The following is a 15,918-nucleotide window of genomic DNA, read 5'->3' on the forward strand; positions in this document are numbered from 1 at the left end:
CCCACAAGACCAGGTAGAGGTGAGGTCCTGAGGAGTCTGGAGACAGAGCTGAGGAGGGGTCTCTGTTACCCACAAGACCAGGTAGAGGTGAGGTCCTGAGGAGTCTGGAGACAGAGCTGAGGAGGGGTCTCTGTTACTCACAAGACCAGGTAGAGGTGAGGTCCTGAGGAGTCTGGAGACAGAGCTGAGGAGGGGTCTCTGTTACCCACAAGACCAGGTAGAATGCATTAAAAACATGAACTGACATTTTTGTACTGTATGGACATATTCTTAAAGATCTCATAGCCTTAATTCTCCTGACAAAGTTTGAGGGATATAAGGGAGATATAATACCCTCATACCTAGAGCTACCAGACCGGTCATATTGACACTACATGAAAACAATTGTATTTTGTTTCTACAATACCGTATGCTGTTTTGTTATTAGTATTCGTCAGCCACGTCTCTGATCTAATCACAGTTCAGAAGATCGCTGTCAGTCTGCAGCCTTTGCATGGCGTTTTGTAATCTCAGCTGTCTATTGCACGTCAATCAGCCTTTTGTAAATCAGGTGTCTGCTGTCTGTCATGAGAGGAGGTACAGTATCTCCTGTGACCTAGTTTGACATTTACTCATATTATTAAATATGTCAGAGCTTAACCACTCTTCCACAATTGCACTGTAAAAAAAGTGAAAATGAGTCGCCAAAGATGTATGACTGCTGATCAATGCTGAGAATTACTACAGAAGTGATCTAAAAGTGAATCTGGAGACGAACAAGTTGTTGCCACTTACAAATCTGAATGATGAACAGTAGGTTTGCGTAGGAGAAACGTCCAGCAGCAGTGAAAGTGAGGACAGTGCTAGTGAATTGCCAAATGCTGAAACAGATCACTCCAGCACTTCATTTGGGAACACCTGGACACAGAACCATATATGTATTGGATCTAGCAGCCATAAACTCTTTTATTCTTTACAATGAATGCACAGGCAAGAAACTATATATTGCAGCTCGCCCAACTTCTCCAGGAGCATTCTGAACAGAAGACGACCCCGGTGCCAGCCGCAAGCAACGACAATGCCAGGTAAGACACTCGTGATAGTTGTGCCCAAAGCGTAAAAGCAGAGTTTGGAAAGTGCACTGCAAACTGTATGTGGAGAAGCCACATCTGTGTGGACTGTGCAAACACTTGGGCTTCTTTGATAACATCTGTGTGGACTGTGCAAACACTTGGGCTTCTTTGATAACATCTGTGTGGACTGTGCAAACACTTGGGCTTCTTTGATAACATCTGTGTGGACTGTGCAAACACTTGGGCTTCTTTGATAACATTTTGTGTTGTTGCGATTGCAAAGAGAAAACATTTATGTTCAAGTGCTTGTTTTTTATTTCCATTTCAGTTGTGTATTTGAGCTTTATTATGTCTATGTCTATATGTATCTATGTCTATATAATCTGTATATTTTCAATTTTGTGTTACTTATTGTGGCAGAGTGTATGGTAGTGTGATAGGAGGGAGGTATGTGGGTCCGAGGATCACACGTAGTTTATATCCTGTGAAGGTTGACAAGATGATGATGATGGGTCAAGAATCCCTATAAGAAGCTTCATTGGTTTGTGTTTAATTGTATCAGTGTTTCATGGAGCCAGGATTAGGATCACATGGCTCAGTATAATTAGGTACACCTGGTTGCAATTAGCAGGCAGGAATATCAGCAGGTGAAAAGGGTTGTTCTGGTGGCGGTGGAAGGGATAAGACCCGAGAGGGGGAAGCCTGTAGGACCAGTCCTAGAAAAGCTTAGCTGTCCGGCTCACACTTAATGACTGAAACGTTTAGTTAGTACTCCAAGAAGGAGTTAGGTTTTTGTCTTTTGGGTTGTACAGTTTCGTGCATAAATTATATACCTGTATATAGACTTGCTTCTATTCAAATGGTTGTTTATTTAAATCTTTTTACCGTTTTCTGCAGTTGCACATTATAGAATATGACTGTATATAAACCCATTTATTTTCTTTATTTTACATCGTTTCGGTTGTTCAGTTCCTTATATAAATTATATACCTGTATATACACTTACTTCTTTTCAAATGTTTGTTTATTTCATTTTTGATCGTTTTTTGCAGTTGCACTTTATAGCATATGACTTTCCAAACTCATAGCATTGGCAAACACGACAAGAATGTACATAATAAGAATTGTATTAAAACTTGATGGTCAAGTGAAAACCATCTACCAGGGCTAACACCAACAACGCCAGCATGGGAAGAGTATGTCTGTGTGGGTTATTTATCATTCAGCAGAAATGAACGCCAGAGGCTTTTATCACTTTTATTAGTATTAACACAGCAGGAGTAACAGAGTATATGTATTTTTGTGGGACAGGCACTGATACACTATACTAAGATTTATTAACAGTCGTAACCCACATGACGTTTAGAGAGTGGCATGAAGCAGCACACATTTCACAAACTGCAACAGTACCATTCCCTGCCTTAAATAAACACGACTTTGAAAGCCAGAATAACAGATGCAAAAAGAATGGACATGTTTCCATGGGGACAGAATCCACTGGTACAAGATGCAGTTATATTATAGTTGATTGAATAAAACCTAGCAAACTGTATAAAAGATTCTTCATGACAGGCAGATTGACTCGCGCAGCCCTTCAACAGGAAATTCACATATTTACCTGTGGCATCTGAAAGACAATAAATGTTTTACAAACATGTTTTACACACAAAAAAAATATTATTACAATTAGCCAATTAATTAACTGAAAGCTACAGCCTCTAGCCAATTATAATGTAATATATCTGAAAAGGGCACTGTTTTATGGGGTTCAGAGAGCAGAGAAACAAGATGGAGGATTGAGGGAGCGCTGTTGAAGGTGTGAAGGAGGGGGCTACTTTACAAATTACGAGTTTGGGGGGGGTTAAAAAAATGCAAATACATTAAATATAGGCATAATACATTAAATACAAGGCTAGGATGGGAATTCTAAACATTGTGGATGCTAATAACAGATACCAGGGTTAGAGAGCATGGAAAGCAAAAGAGAACAAGTGGGTCTTGAGAGTTGATTTGAAGCGAGCGACTGTGAGAGCTGCACGCACTAAAGCTGGGAGAGAGTTCCAGAGAGTCGGGGCCATGAAGCTAAAAGAGCGCTCCCTGAGTGTGAGACTCCTCAACTCAAGTGAGAGGCCCGTGAAGCTGTACCCTCACACTCGACTTAACGTCCTTGCCAGTGCCACAACAGAGAGTTCCTGTGAGACTCCTCAAAAGAGGTAGTAGCATTTGAAGAGAGGAAATGTATTGAACATTCGAGACCTCAAGCCAGAAGTTGACAGTCTTCTGAAGCAGATGTGGAGGAATTGTCACTTCCTGTACAGGTGAACTTACAAGGATTGACTCTGTCGCAGGTCAGGACCCTGAGAACTTTATTGGAGAGTCATTGAGATGTTTTTTTTTTTAAACTGACATGATTATGGCTACACCACGACAGAGACACACCGGATCCTGACGGAGAAGCAAGCCCAATAAAGCAAAGACACCGAAGAGTTCAACCACAAGTCTTCCAAGAATTTAAAAGACACATCCAGGGTCTTTTATTTCAGGGGAAAATAGGAGACGTGGCAAACACTGCTGCAGCAGCAAAGGTCATTCAAAATGATCTAGAATGCATTCAAAACTGGGCAGACACATGGCAAATGAAAGGTTACAAACGAGAGGAGGCCATTTGGCCCATCTTGGTCGCTTGGTTGTTAGTAGCTTATTGATCCCAGGATATTATCAAGCAGCTTCTTGAAGGATTCCAGGGTGTTCCGCTGTTATTCCTAATCTATATAAATAATCTAGACCTGGATATAATCAGTAAGTTGTGCAAATGTGCAGACAACACAAAACTGGGAGGGGTTGCCAACCCTCAATCAGCAGCATTAATAATCCAAAGAGATCTGAATAAGATCCAAACATGGGCTGACACATGGCAGATGAAATGTAAAGCCCTGCATGTAGGGTGAAAAAATATTAGAAGTATAACATGAACAGCAAGGAAATAGAAGAAGCCATATACGAAAAGGATTTAGGGGTCGTAGTGGATAAAACACTAAAGCCAACAGTACAATGTGGAGAAGCTATAAAAAAGGCAAACAGAATACTAGGTTATATTGCAAAAACAGTCAAATTGAAATCTAGAGAGGTTATACTAAAATGATACAATGCACTGGTGCAACCACACTTAGAATATTGTGTACAGTTATGATCCTTGTATTATAAAAAAAAGACACAGAGCCTTTAGAAAGAGTACGGAGGAGAGCAACATTAAAGGGCATGTCATATGAAGACAAACTGAAAGAGCTTAATTAATATAGCTAGAAAGGAGAAGAGTTAGAGGAGACATGATAGAGATATTCAAAACTGTGAAAGGTATAAAAAAGTTACTGCTGAGAATGATGTTTTTCAGATAACCAAGAGCAGAACCAGGGACCACAGGTGGAAGCTGAAGAAGGGCAAATTCAGAACGGAAGGGAAAATAAACTTTTTCACAGAAAGGATGGTGAACCATTGGAATAGGTTACTGGAGAAAGTAGTTGAAGCTGAGACTCTCGGATCTTTCATGAAGAGACTGGATGCTGCCATGACCGTTAATATATAGGCCTGACCCTTTCAGTGAAAACCACAATAAGACCTTTAGCTAGCCTGCCCAGATCCGCTTAGCCACGGATTCCCAGAGGTTTTATTTCCCTTAATAATCTGTTAGGGGTTTGTTTTTTCCTCTTGTGAGCGCTAATGGATCACACTAGCATCAAAATGAATGAGCATGAGTGGGCCGAATGTCCTTTCCTTGTTCTGGAATTCCTTATGTTCTAACAATGACCAACACTGTCCAGATGTGGGTGAAGCAGTGCAAACGATGTGCTCTGGCCAAACATGTTTTTCGTGCACCAATGATATGCATCAATGTTAGAGCAGGATTACACCCGTTTAGAAAAATCCACAGATGGATATGAAAATGTCCTGGTTTTAATCGATATGTTTACCAGATTTACGATTGAAGTACCTACGAAGAAGCAGACGCTCTTATCTGGCTCCGGTTCGTTACTACTGCTGTCCATCCCATTGCAGTTTCGAGGCTGGTATTATATCAGAGCTGTATGAAAGAACCGCACCATCCCCTGACAATGGCCACTGCGAACGGTTCAACCGAACCATACGTGAGATGTGTGTTCATTGCCACCTGAGAAGAAGAGGGTCTGGGCGTGTGATGGCCTACAATAGCCGGGTATCCTCGGGGTTAAAGTGAGCTGATCACGTGATGCCCTTCAGATGTCAGCTGAAACACGCAAAATTGAATGTTTGCCAGTATCAACAGCGGATTTGCGTCTCCTAACAGGTGTTTGTCATCCACAAGCTAACCCCCCCTCACCACCCTCTTTTAGCTTGGTGTGTTGCTTTTAACATGCTCTTTTATTCTCACCATCCTTCACTGCTACTTTTTTAAATCTCTCAAAACATTATTTTTCTTTTACACAGCCATGCATTTTCGCCCCATGTTGAAACCACAAGATTAATCTTCAGTTATCGCTTGTGTGATTGTTTCGATCCAACACCACACTGAACAGAAGCAATAAACTTGGCAGGCAGCATCAGCTGATACTATGAGCCAATCACAGGACGCATGCTACAGCACTGGCAGGGAAAATTCTGGTGGTGGAAAAATAGAAGGCAATAGAACCGCAGGAGAGGGATACGTCACCCAGTTCAGTAGCAAGAGAGATACAGCCAATCAGTGTGCAGAGCAACCACACGCAGATTCTGATTGGAGCCTTTACTTTTGTGTTTTGTCCAGCACGTACGAGAAATATATTAATTTTATGACTGGAAGTATACAGAGAACTAAGATAATTCAATTGAAAAATGAACTCTTTGAAGGCGATAAATTGTGGATGAGGTAGCGGAAATCTTAATTTCACCGCCACCAAAAAATAAATTAAAACAAAGCAACATATTGTTTAAATTCTCTTCAGACGACCTCACGCTGTCACACAGAAAGGAAATGCTCTATTTACATGAAGGGTTATTTGGTTTGTTGCAGTAAAATATTCTAAATATATCATTCAGTTTGTTCATAGTATAGTATAATGTTTGGAGTTTTCCATGTCAGTTGATAAATGCAGATCCTTATTGACGCAACTTAAAAATATTACCAGTAATCTGACAATGTGGTAATTTTTAAGTTTAACCATAGATGTAGGTTTCGTAGTTGTGATTTGGCCCATGTATTCACTTGATCTAACATGATGCTTTTAAATACTAGAGATCATATGTGGTTTGACATAAGAAAGTTGGTTTAAAAGACTTGACACCTTTAAGAAATGAAAACAGAAAGAAAGCTACCATAATATGACATAGAGACTGTGATGCACTGGTTTTGGCTCCCACTGCACTTCGTAAGCAGCGTGTCACTGCAGTCCCCAGGGAGACCAAGGCAGGCCGGACAATGAACCCCATTTTCTTTCTCTGTCTTCAAAACTAAAAAAAAAAGAATAAAAAACAGGTATGTAATTTATATATATATACACACACACACACACACACACACACACACACACAGTATAATGAAAAGAAATCTACTTCCACTGAACTGCTACCTTTTTTTATTAACTTCAAGTTTCCAAGATGTGGCATCTTTGCTGTGTTCTGTGTGGTTTGACTCTTGAAATTTTTTAATCACACATCATGGATCATAAATCAACCGGGCAACACATTTCTCAGCATTTACTGAACAGCGTTCGCCAGCAGGACCAAGTCAGGACTGTAGTGTATCCGATCACACTCCCTCATGCAACGATGCTGGCTTTCTGTTCACACAACACACCACTAATTTCACCAGCGTTGTTGCAGAAGGGAGCATGGTCTGGATACTCTGCACGCCACTCAGTTCACCAGCGTTGTTGCAGACGGGAGCATGGTCTGGATACTCTGCACACCACTAATTTCACCAGCGTTGTTGCAGAAGGGAGCATGGTCTGGATACTCTGCACGCCACTCAGTTCACCAGCGTTGTTGCAGACGGGAGCATGGTCTGGATACTCTGCACACCACTAATTTCACCAGCGTTGTTGCAGAAGGGAGCATGGTCTGGATACTCTGCACGCCACTCAGTTCACCAGCGTTGTTGCAGACGGGAGCATGGTCTGGATACTCTGCACGCCACTCAGTTCACCAGCATTGTTGCAGACGGGAGCATGGTCTGGATACTCTGCACACCACTAATTTCACCAGCGTTGTTGCAGACGGGAGCATGGTCTGGATACTCTGCACGCCACTCAGTTCACCAGCGTTGTTGCAGACGGGAGCATGGTCTGGATACTCTGCACACCACTCAGTTCACCAGTATTGTTGCAGACGGGAGCATGGTCTGGATACTCTGCACACCACTAATTTCACCAGCGTTGTTGCAGACGGGAGCATGGTCTGGATACTCTGCATGCCACTCAGTTCACCAGTATTCTTGCAGAAGGGAGCATTATCTGGATACTCTGCACGCCACTCAGTTCACCAGTATTCTTGCAGAAGGGAGCATGGTCTGGATACTCTGCACGCCACTCAGTTCACCAGTATTCTTGCAGAAGGGAGCATGGTCTGGATACTCTGCACGCCACTCAGTTCCCCAGTATTCTTGCAGAAGGGAGCATGGTCTGGATACTCTGCACGCCACTCAGTTCCCCAGTATTCTTGCAGAAGGGAGCATTATCTGGATACTCTGCACGACACTCAGTTCACCAGTATTGTTGCAGAAGGGAGCATGGTCTGGATACTCTGCACGCCACTCAGTTCACCAGCATTGTTGCAGAAGGGAGCATGGTCTGGATACTCTGCACGCCACTCAGTTCACCAGTATTCTTGCAGACGGGAGCATGGTCTGGATACTCTGCACGCCACTCAGTTCACCAGTATTCTTGCAGAAGGGAGCATTATCTGGATACTCTGCACGACACTCAGTTCACCAGTATTCTTGCAGAAGGGAGCATGGTCTGGATACTCTGCACGCCACTCAGTTCACCAGTATTCTTGCAGAAGGGAGCATTATCTGGATACTCTGCACGACACTCAGTTCACCAGTATTGTTGCAGAAGGGAGCATGGTCTGGATACTCTGCACGCCACTTAGTTCACCAGTATTCTTGCAGAAGGGAGCATGGTCTGGATACTCTGCACGACACTCAGTTCACCAGTATTGTTGCAGAAGGGAGCATGGTCTGGATACTCTGCACGCCACTCAGTTCACCAGTATTCTTGCAGAAGGGAGCATTATCTGGATACTCTGCACGCCACTCAGTTCACCAGTATTGTTGCAGAAGGGAGCATGGTCTGGATACTCTGCACGCCACTCAGTTCACCAGTATTCTTGCAGAAGGGAGCGTGGTCTGGATACTCTGCACGCCACTCAGTTCACCAGTATTCTTGCAGAAGGGAGCATTATCTGGATACTCTGCACGACACTCAGTTCACCAGTATTCTTGCAGAAGGGAGCATTATCTGGATACTCTGCACGACACTCAGTTCACCAGTATTCTTGCAGAAGGGAGCATTATCTGGATACTCTGCACGACACTCAGTTCACCAGTATTCTTGCAGAAGGGAGCATTATCTGGATACTCTGCACGACACTCAGTTCACCAGTATTCTTGCAGAAGGAAGCATTATCTGGATACTCTGCACGACACTCAGTTCACCAGTATTGTTGCAGATACACTGCAATGCTTACAAAAAAAAAGTCTTTCTCCCGGCGAACGTTGCCAAGTAAAAGCTGATAAAAGTAAATCCCTAGTTTATGTCAAAAAAGGTAATGTGTTTCTGCAGGGGGTTCTGTAACACGTTAACATGTAACATACTGTATTTACTTGAAAAACAGGAATCTGAATGCAAGCTCCTTTCAGCTCTAACAAAAATACACAATTATAATTGTCAGAATAAAACAAAAAATAATTGAATCTCCTTTTTATTCAAACTGAAAAGAGCTCAATGGAGAGAACTTGTAATCAAACAAAAATGGCAGTTTATTCAGTCGCTTAACCTCCTTGTGCTCCGTCTTTCGGGTGAGACGTAGTTGTAAGTGACTCTGCAGCTGATGCATAGTTCACACACCCTAGTCTCTGTAAGTCGCCTTGGATAAAGACGTCTGCTAAATAAACAAATAATAAATACATAGACAATGCTTATTTCAGTACAAAAGAGTTGAATATTTCTTAAAAACTACACTTAAACCGGTATAAACAACAACAAAAACACACATTATAAAAAAACATTTACTTGAATATGAATATGTTTCTTTAAATGTTTCTTAAAAATATCATGTGCATTTAGTAGGTACCCCGGTAAATTATTCCAGTTTTTTCTGCACAAACCGCAAATGCATGTTCTCCCATATTTGTAGCAGTACTTGGTATTTTTAGCTTATCAGTATCATCTGATCTCAGTGATCTACTAACATTCTTAAATTCAACTTAGCAAAGAATGAAGGGGAGAATCGTGTTTCTGTCAACAGTGCACGCTGTCAGGCAATGTTTTTTAGGGCTGGGACAATGCATCGATGCATCGAATCGTTAGAATAACCTTCGATGGATAAAATAACCAGCGATGGTTGAAAAAAAACCAAAAAAACACAACTATCAGTAAAATAGGACCGTTTTTTATTTGGACCAGCAAAAAATAAAATCACTCTTATTATTTGTCTTTCCTTTGGTTCCTTTAATAATAATAATAATAATAATAATAAAATAATAATAATAATAATAATAATAATAATAACCTTTTTTTGTCACGCTTAGTACCCTTGAAAACGTACGCGTTTTCAAGGGTACTAAGCGTGACAAAAAAACTAAATGGAAATGTAAAATGCACTGTTTATGATGTTTTAATGAGCTACTGTGGCAATACCACCCACCTGCGAGATCATTTAGTAAGACAGCACCCGACAAAATACGACAGCGGAACACAAGTAAAAAACTAAAGAAAGCAACACCTTCAGTGACAGCTTATTTTGGAAAGAAAGTTGATCCAAAAAGCATCACAGCAAAATAAATAACAGGCCTGATAGTGGATGTTGTCACACAAGATATCAGACCTCTTAGTATAGTAGAGGGATCTGCGTTTAAAAATCTGATTGCCAATCTTGCTCCAGGCTATGAAGCTCTGTCGAAAGATAATTCCCAAATTCATTACTCTGGATCACGAGTGTGCAAAGGAAAAGCTTTGACAAGATTCAAGTCAGGAGTGTGATTCAATGTCCATCACTACCGAGCAATGTCTTTTCTGCTGGCGAGCGTGCTGTGTTACTTTGTGGTAGCGTGGCACGTGTGAGCTGTGCAGGGCACAATATAAATCTCATCATTCAGAAAAGCTTGGAGGATGTACGACAAGTCCATGTGTTAGTGGCAGCAGCAAGGAGACTGGTTGCACATTTTAAAAAGATTGAGATGGCAACAAGCGATTTATATAGGAAACAAACAGAAATGCTGAACACAGAAAAAGCACCACTCAAAGTGGAACACAGTTTATTATATGTTTGAACACCTTCTTGAATTAAAATGGCCAGCTATTGCTGTTTTGTCAAACCCAGATTTGACCAGAAAGTCTGACGCAGCTACTTTAGATCTCACGAAGCTAATGGATGAGATACTCCCTCTACTACAGCCATTCGAACTGGCTACAATACTTTTGAGTGCAGAGAAAAACATTACGGCTAGTTCTTTGTACCCACTTGCAACAGGGATAAAACACAGACTGACTGAAGTTCCTGATGAAGAGGAGACAGCGTCTTCTTTAATCAACTGATTTGCTAATTCCAGTTAAACAGAGTTTGAGAGATAAGCTTGTGCGTAATTTGTCTCTGCGATTTACATCAGCTGAATGACCCAAGTAATGAGGTTATGCCACTGTGTTTTATCTCATTTCTTGACCCCACGATTTTGCCATCTGGATTTCCTATACGAACAGACCAAAGCCCGCGTGCATGAAGCACTCTCTTCCAAACTAGTGAGGCTGGTGGAGGACAAACTCGAAAATGACGGAAATTGTGCCTGTACAAGTAAGTGCAGCACAGAGGACTTACCTGTTAAAAAGAAAACGAAGACCGAACAAGCAATGGAATTGTTACTTCATGGACGGCAACAAACACACACTACTTCCAAGGAAACCTTAATCCAACAAGAGATGATGTTTTATGCTTCTGAAACTCCATTAAACATCAGCGAATTATTGGCACCCCTAAAGATTCTTATAAATAAAATCAAATTAAATTAAATCTGCATTAACATTCTACTTCTTTAAGTTCATCTCAGTCTTAAGGAACTGTATTGTGGCCTTCCATGGCTTCCTGTTTCACTGGGGTATAAAAATGGGGTAACACGCATATGAAATCCATTTGTCATCCATCACCATGGGGAAAGGCAAAGAACTCACATATGAAAAGAGACAAATGGTTGTTGACCTTCATAAATCAGGCAATGGGTACAAAACAATAGCTAAAAAACTAAATATACCACTTACCACTATTAGGGCAATAATTAAGAAGTTCAAAACCACTGGAACAGTGGTAAACTTGCCTGGTAGAGGACGCAAGTGTATCTTGCTCCCACACACAGTGAGGCAGATGGTTCGGGAGGCAAAGAGAAATCCAAGGGCCACAGTTGGAGAATTGCAGAACTTGGTTGCATCTTGGGGTCACCAAATCTCCAAATCTACAATTAGACGCCACCTTCATGTCAATAGACTATTTGGAAAGGTTGCCAGAAAAAAAGGCTTTATTGAGAACAACCAACAAACGTAAGCGCCTGGAGTTTGCTGAACACCATTGGCACTTCGATTGGAACCGGGTGCTATGGTCAGATGAGACGAAAACAGAGCTCTTTGGCCACGCACACCAGCGGTGGGTTTGGTGTCGAAAGAAGGATGCGTGTGCAGAAAAGAACCTCATACCTACTGTAAAATATGGTGGTGGATCTTTGATGTTATTATTAATTTCTTAGCAGATGCCCTTATCCAGGGTGACTTACAATTGTTACAAGATATCACATTATTTTTACATACAATTACATTATTTTTTTACACATTATTTTTACATACAATTACCCATTTATACAGTTGGTTTTTTTACTAGAGCAATCTAGGTAAAGTACCTTGCTCAAGGGTACAGGAGCAGTGTCCCCCACCTGGGATTGAACCCACAACCCTCCGGTCAAGAATCCAGAGCCCTAACCACTACTCCACACTGCTGCCCATGTTATGGGGCTGTTTTGCTTCCACTGGTCCTGGGGCCCTTGTTAAGGTCAAAGTCATCATGAACACTACCCAGTACCAGGACATTTTAGCCAAAAACTGGGTTGCCTCTGCCAGAAGGCTGAAACTTGGCCGCAAGTGGATCTTCCAGCAAGACAATGACCCCAAGCATACAGCCACAAAGAAATGGTTAATTGACCACAAAATCTCAGTCTCTGGACTTGAACCCCATTGAAAACACTGTGGTTTCGATCTTTATCAAGGGTGCCAATAATTTTGGAGGTGACTATCGATAGATAGATAGATAGATAGATAGATAGATAGATAGATAGAAAACAGAATTTTGAATGCTGCACACTGATTGGCTCCTCAGGGGTTTTAAGCTATGCATAAATATAGCTTAATGCACGGCGGAACTTATTTTAGTCTAATACCAGTTCAATTAATACATTTTCTCTAAAAGCAGTGTATATATTTACAGTCGCTAAGTTTTTAGCCATGTTTTATTGTTATTTTAGCCTGTGACTGGGTGCCCGCCCCTTATTTATTTTTTTCCCCCCAAATAAAAACAAAAAACACTATTTTTGAAAAAACAGAAAAAGCAGTATTTTTGGCCTGACGCTTGGCGACGCTGTCATCCCACTCTGACACTAACTGTGAGAAGGATGGCTTTGCAGGGGTGACATCAGACCAGAAACACAGACTCAAAACAAGTAATGGAGGGGCAAAACTGAAACGCTACGGCGCTCAGCTTTTATTAAACAAAACAAACCGTTTAAACAAAACAAAACACTCGGGAAAACAAATGGCACGGGGGCCAAAGTAAAACAGAACAATCTCTGAGCTCTCTCCCCTGACAAAGGATCTCTCCTGACTTTTATAGTTTGTGGCTGGAGCCCAATTAATCAATAATTAATGTGGCACATAGAAAGTAAGTTGGGTAGAAACAAAATAGAATTGCCAGGAAAATAGGTACCCCCTTAAAAAAAAAAAAACTAAACAATAATATAATTGCGATGGTGGCACCCCGTCAGTAGGTGGCGCTCTAAGGCTCACTGGCAGCCGCATCAAAGACTGTTGTTAGAAAACTCAATGGTGATTATATGAATACACCCCATGGAATTATGCACAGGAAAAATACAAAATTATGCAAGGAAAAATACAAAATTATGCAACATTAAATCCTTTGTATTATTTGTTTACAAATCGAACTAAATATAACACTGTTTTAACCTTCTTTAGAAATATGTACAGGTATTTTGTATTTATATAGCACACAGCACATTTGTATCACAGAATCAACTGCTTTATCATTCCTTGAACAAAAAAATGACCCATTAGGTGTAAATTTTAAAACTAAATGCAGTAAATTTAGCATAAGGACTTTTCAGCAAAATTAGCCTGCTATGAATTAGATGCTCACAAGTGCAAAAAACTAACTATTAAACAAAAGTACTGTGCAATGTGAAAAAAAATATGTGCAGTTATACTCGGTACTTCTTATACTACCATAGCACAGCAGGTACAAATTAAATAAAGCATCAAAGACTAATCAAAATGATGTTATGTTGACGTGAAGTCTTTTTAAATTGCAAGATTGAAGTAAAGGAAAGCCAGCTATTTTAGTTTGTCCTCCGAAAGAGAACGCCTTCGATCAGAGAGAACAAGGTTGTACAGCGAGTTGTTGCGCTCAGCATCAGCTGTGTTTGTTACAACATGTATGTATCTAAAAGCTAATGTTTTTATATTCGGGAATCGGTCGGATGTTGCTGACCAAAACATGGCGATGTCAATTCCCCCTGACTGTTCAGCGCGCTGGATCGCGTCGAGCGCCACCTTCCCGGTATACAAAGCAAACTCCTCTTGTGGAATGTCACTGAAGCCAGGAATTGAAGCGGAATCCTGCTTGACATGAGACATTACAGGAACTCTTCTGGGGTTGAAAATCCGTACGCATTTCAAGAACTTAATTGCGGGCTGCCCACTCTCAGTATCACTTACGGACCATTTATTAACGGTCTTAAGGGTTATTATGCGGCAATGCTTGATCATACGTTTTATGCGTAAAATTATGCGGGCGCGTAATTGCGTAATTCCCCGGGGTGTATATGAAGACAGGCTGCTGTATTGTGTAAAGTTCAATCGAACTGTTATTATTATTTTGCATGTAAGAATTCAAATCTGAATATAATCTAAAGATTGAATCATAAATAAAGGAATTTAAACCCCTCCCTGCTGATCCAAAACACACAAACGCAAACTCATATTAATAATAAAAGGAACAAATACATATATACATAAAAACAGTAATAAATCATAACAGTACAAACATATAAATTAACAAGTGGCGGGCACCCCGTCACACAGCCGTTTTGGCTAGTTATCCCCCGTCCGTTTTATAAGCGGGATAAGGCACTCCATACGCTTCGTATGTTAATGCAACACAACCGACGCCCTGTCGTGTGTTATCCCTTATATATATATATATATATATATATATATATATATATATATATATATATATATATATATATATATATAGTAATTAAAACATTAGCTTCATAGATCACCCCTAGTCTAAAGCAATGCTGTCTTGTTGCTATAGGAACCACAAAAGGTGCTACTTTTTTGGCAGATGGATACACCTCACAACACTTTAAATAAATAATAAAAATGATTGCAAAAAATAAGTAAGCCACTGTTACTTCCTCTCCTTCTCCCTCACTCCCCTCTCTCCCCAACCTCTACCATTTTTCTCACCTCCCACCGTAACCTCTGTTCCCCTCTCCCAACCTGCCTTCACCTCCTTGGCTCTCTCCCTCCTTCCCTCCCTTGCAACCTTTTCCAAACTCTCAGTAGATTATGCTACCACCTCTTTTCTCTCTGCCGTAGCCTCCACCCTCGACTCCACCTGTCCCTGTCACTCGGCCTGCTCGCTCCAACCCTCTCCCGCCATGGCTGTCACTCACACTCTGCTCCTCCCGTAGCAAACTTCACACTGCTGAATGGAAGTGGAGAAGATCCAGGCTGCCCTCCTTCCTCACTTCATACCGCTCTCTCCTCTCCTCCTTCTCCTCTGCCATCAGCAGTTTTTCTACTATACCATCATCTCCTCTACTCCTCTTTTCCACCTTCTCTTCCCTTCTCAAACCTCCACCCCATCCACCTCTCTTTCAGTGGATGACTTTGCCTCTTTCTTCTCTAAAGTCTCTGACATCTGTTGCCTCTTCTTTACTCTCCCCACCCTCCCTCCCTCTAACCCAGCTCACCCCCCTGCTGCCCATCCTTCTTCTAAACCCTCCTTCACACCACTCTCTGACTCTGACCTTCTCTCCCTGCTCCTGTCCTCCAAAGCCACCACTTGTGCTCTGGACCCACTCCCTACTCACTACTTCCAATCTATCACCCCTTCTCTCCTTCCTTTCATCTCTTCTCTCATCAATAACTCACTGCTCTCTGGTTCCTTTCCAGATTTCTTTAAAACTGCTCACATCTCTTGATCCTTCCTCTCCCCTGAACTACTGTCCTATTTCTCTCCTCCCTTTCCTCTCCAAGACTTCTGGAACGAGCAGTACACCACCAACTATCCTCCTCCATTCTCCTATCTGTCATTAACTCTCTCCTGTCTGCTCATGCTGCGCCTCAGTCTTCTATCC

The 15,918-nt window shown here is 41.5% G+C and overlaps 1 protein-coding gene across 1 annotated transcript in view; it reads right to left on the reverse strand.

The window, feature by feature from the left end:
* Positions 1–2,291: 2,291 nt before the first annotated feature.
* Positions 2,292–15,918, reverse strand: part of LOC117965125 (phospholipase A2 inhibitor NAI-like) — a 35,915-nt gene continuing 22,288 nt past the window's right edge. The window contains exons 4-5 of the mRNA XM_059007459.1: positions 6,378–6,512; positions 2,292–2,679 (exon numbers count right to left, since the gene is read on the reverse strand). Of these exons, the coding sequence (XP_058863442.1) occupies positions 2,474–2,679; positions 6,378–6,512 (341 nt within the window). The 3' untranslated portion in view covers positions 2,292–2,473. The remainder of the gene's footprint in view (positions 2,680–6,377; positions 6,513–15,918) is intronic.

This window comes from Acipenser ruthenus, chromosome 35, assembly GCF_902713425.1.
Source record: "Acipenser ruthenus chromosome 35, fAciRut3.2 maternal haplotype, whole genome shotgun sequence".
Classification (NCBI taxonomy): Eukaryota; Metazoa; Chordata; class Actinopteri; order Acipenseriformes; family Acipenseridae; genus Acipenser; species Acipenser ruthenus.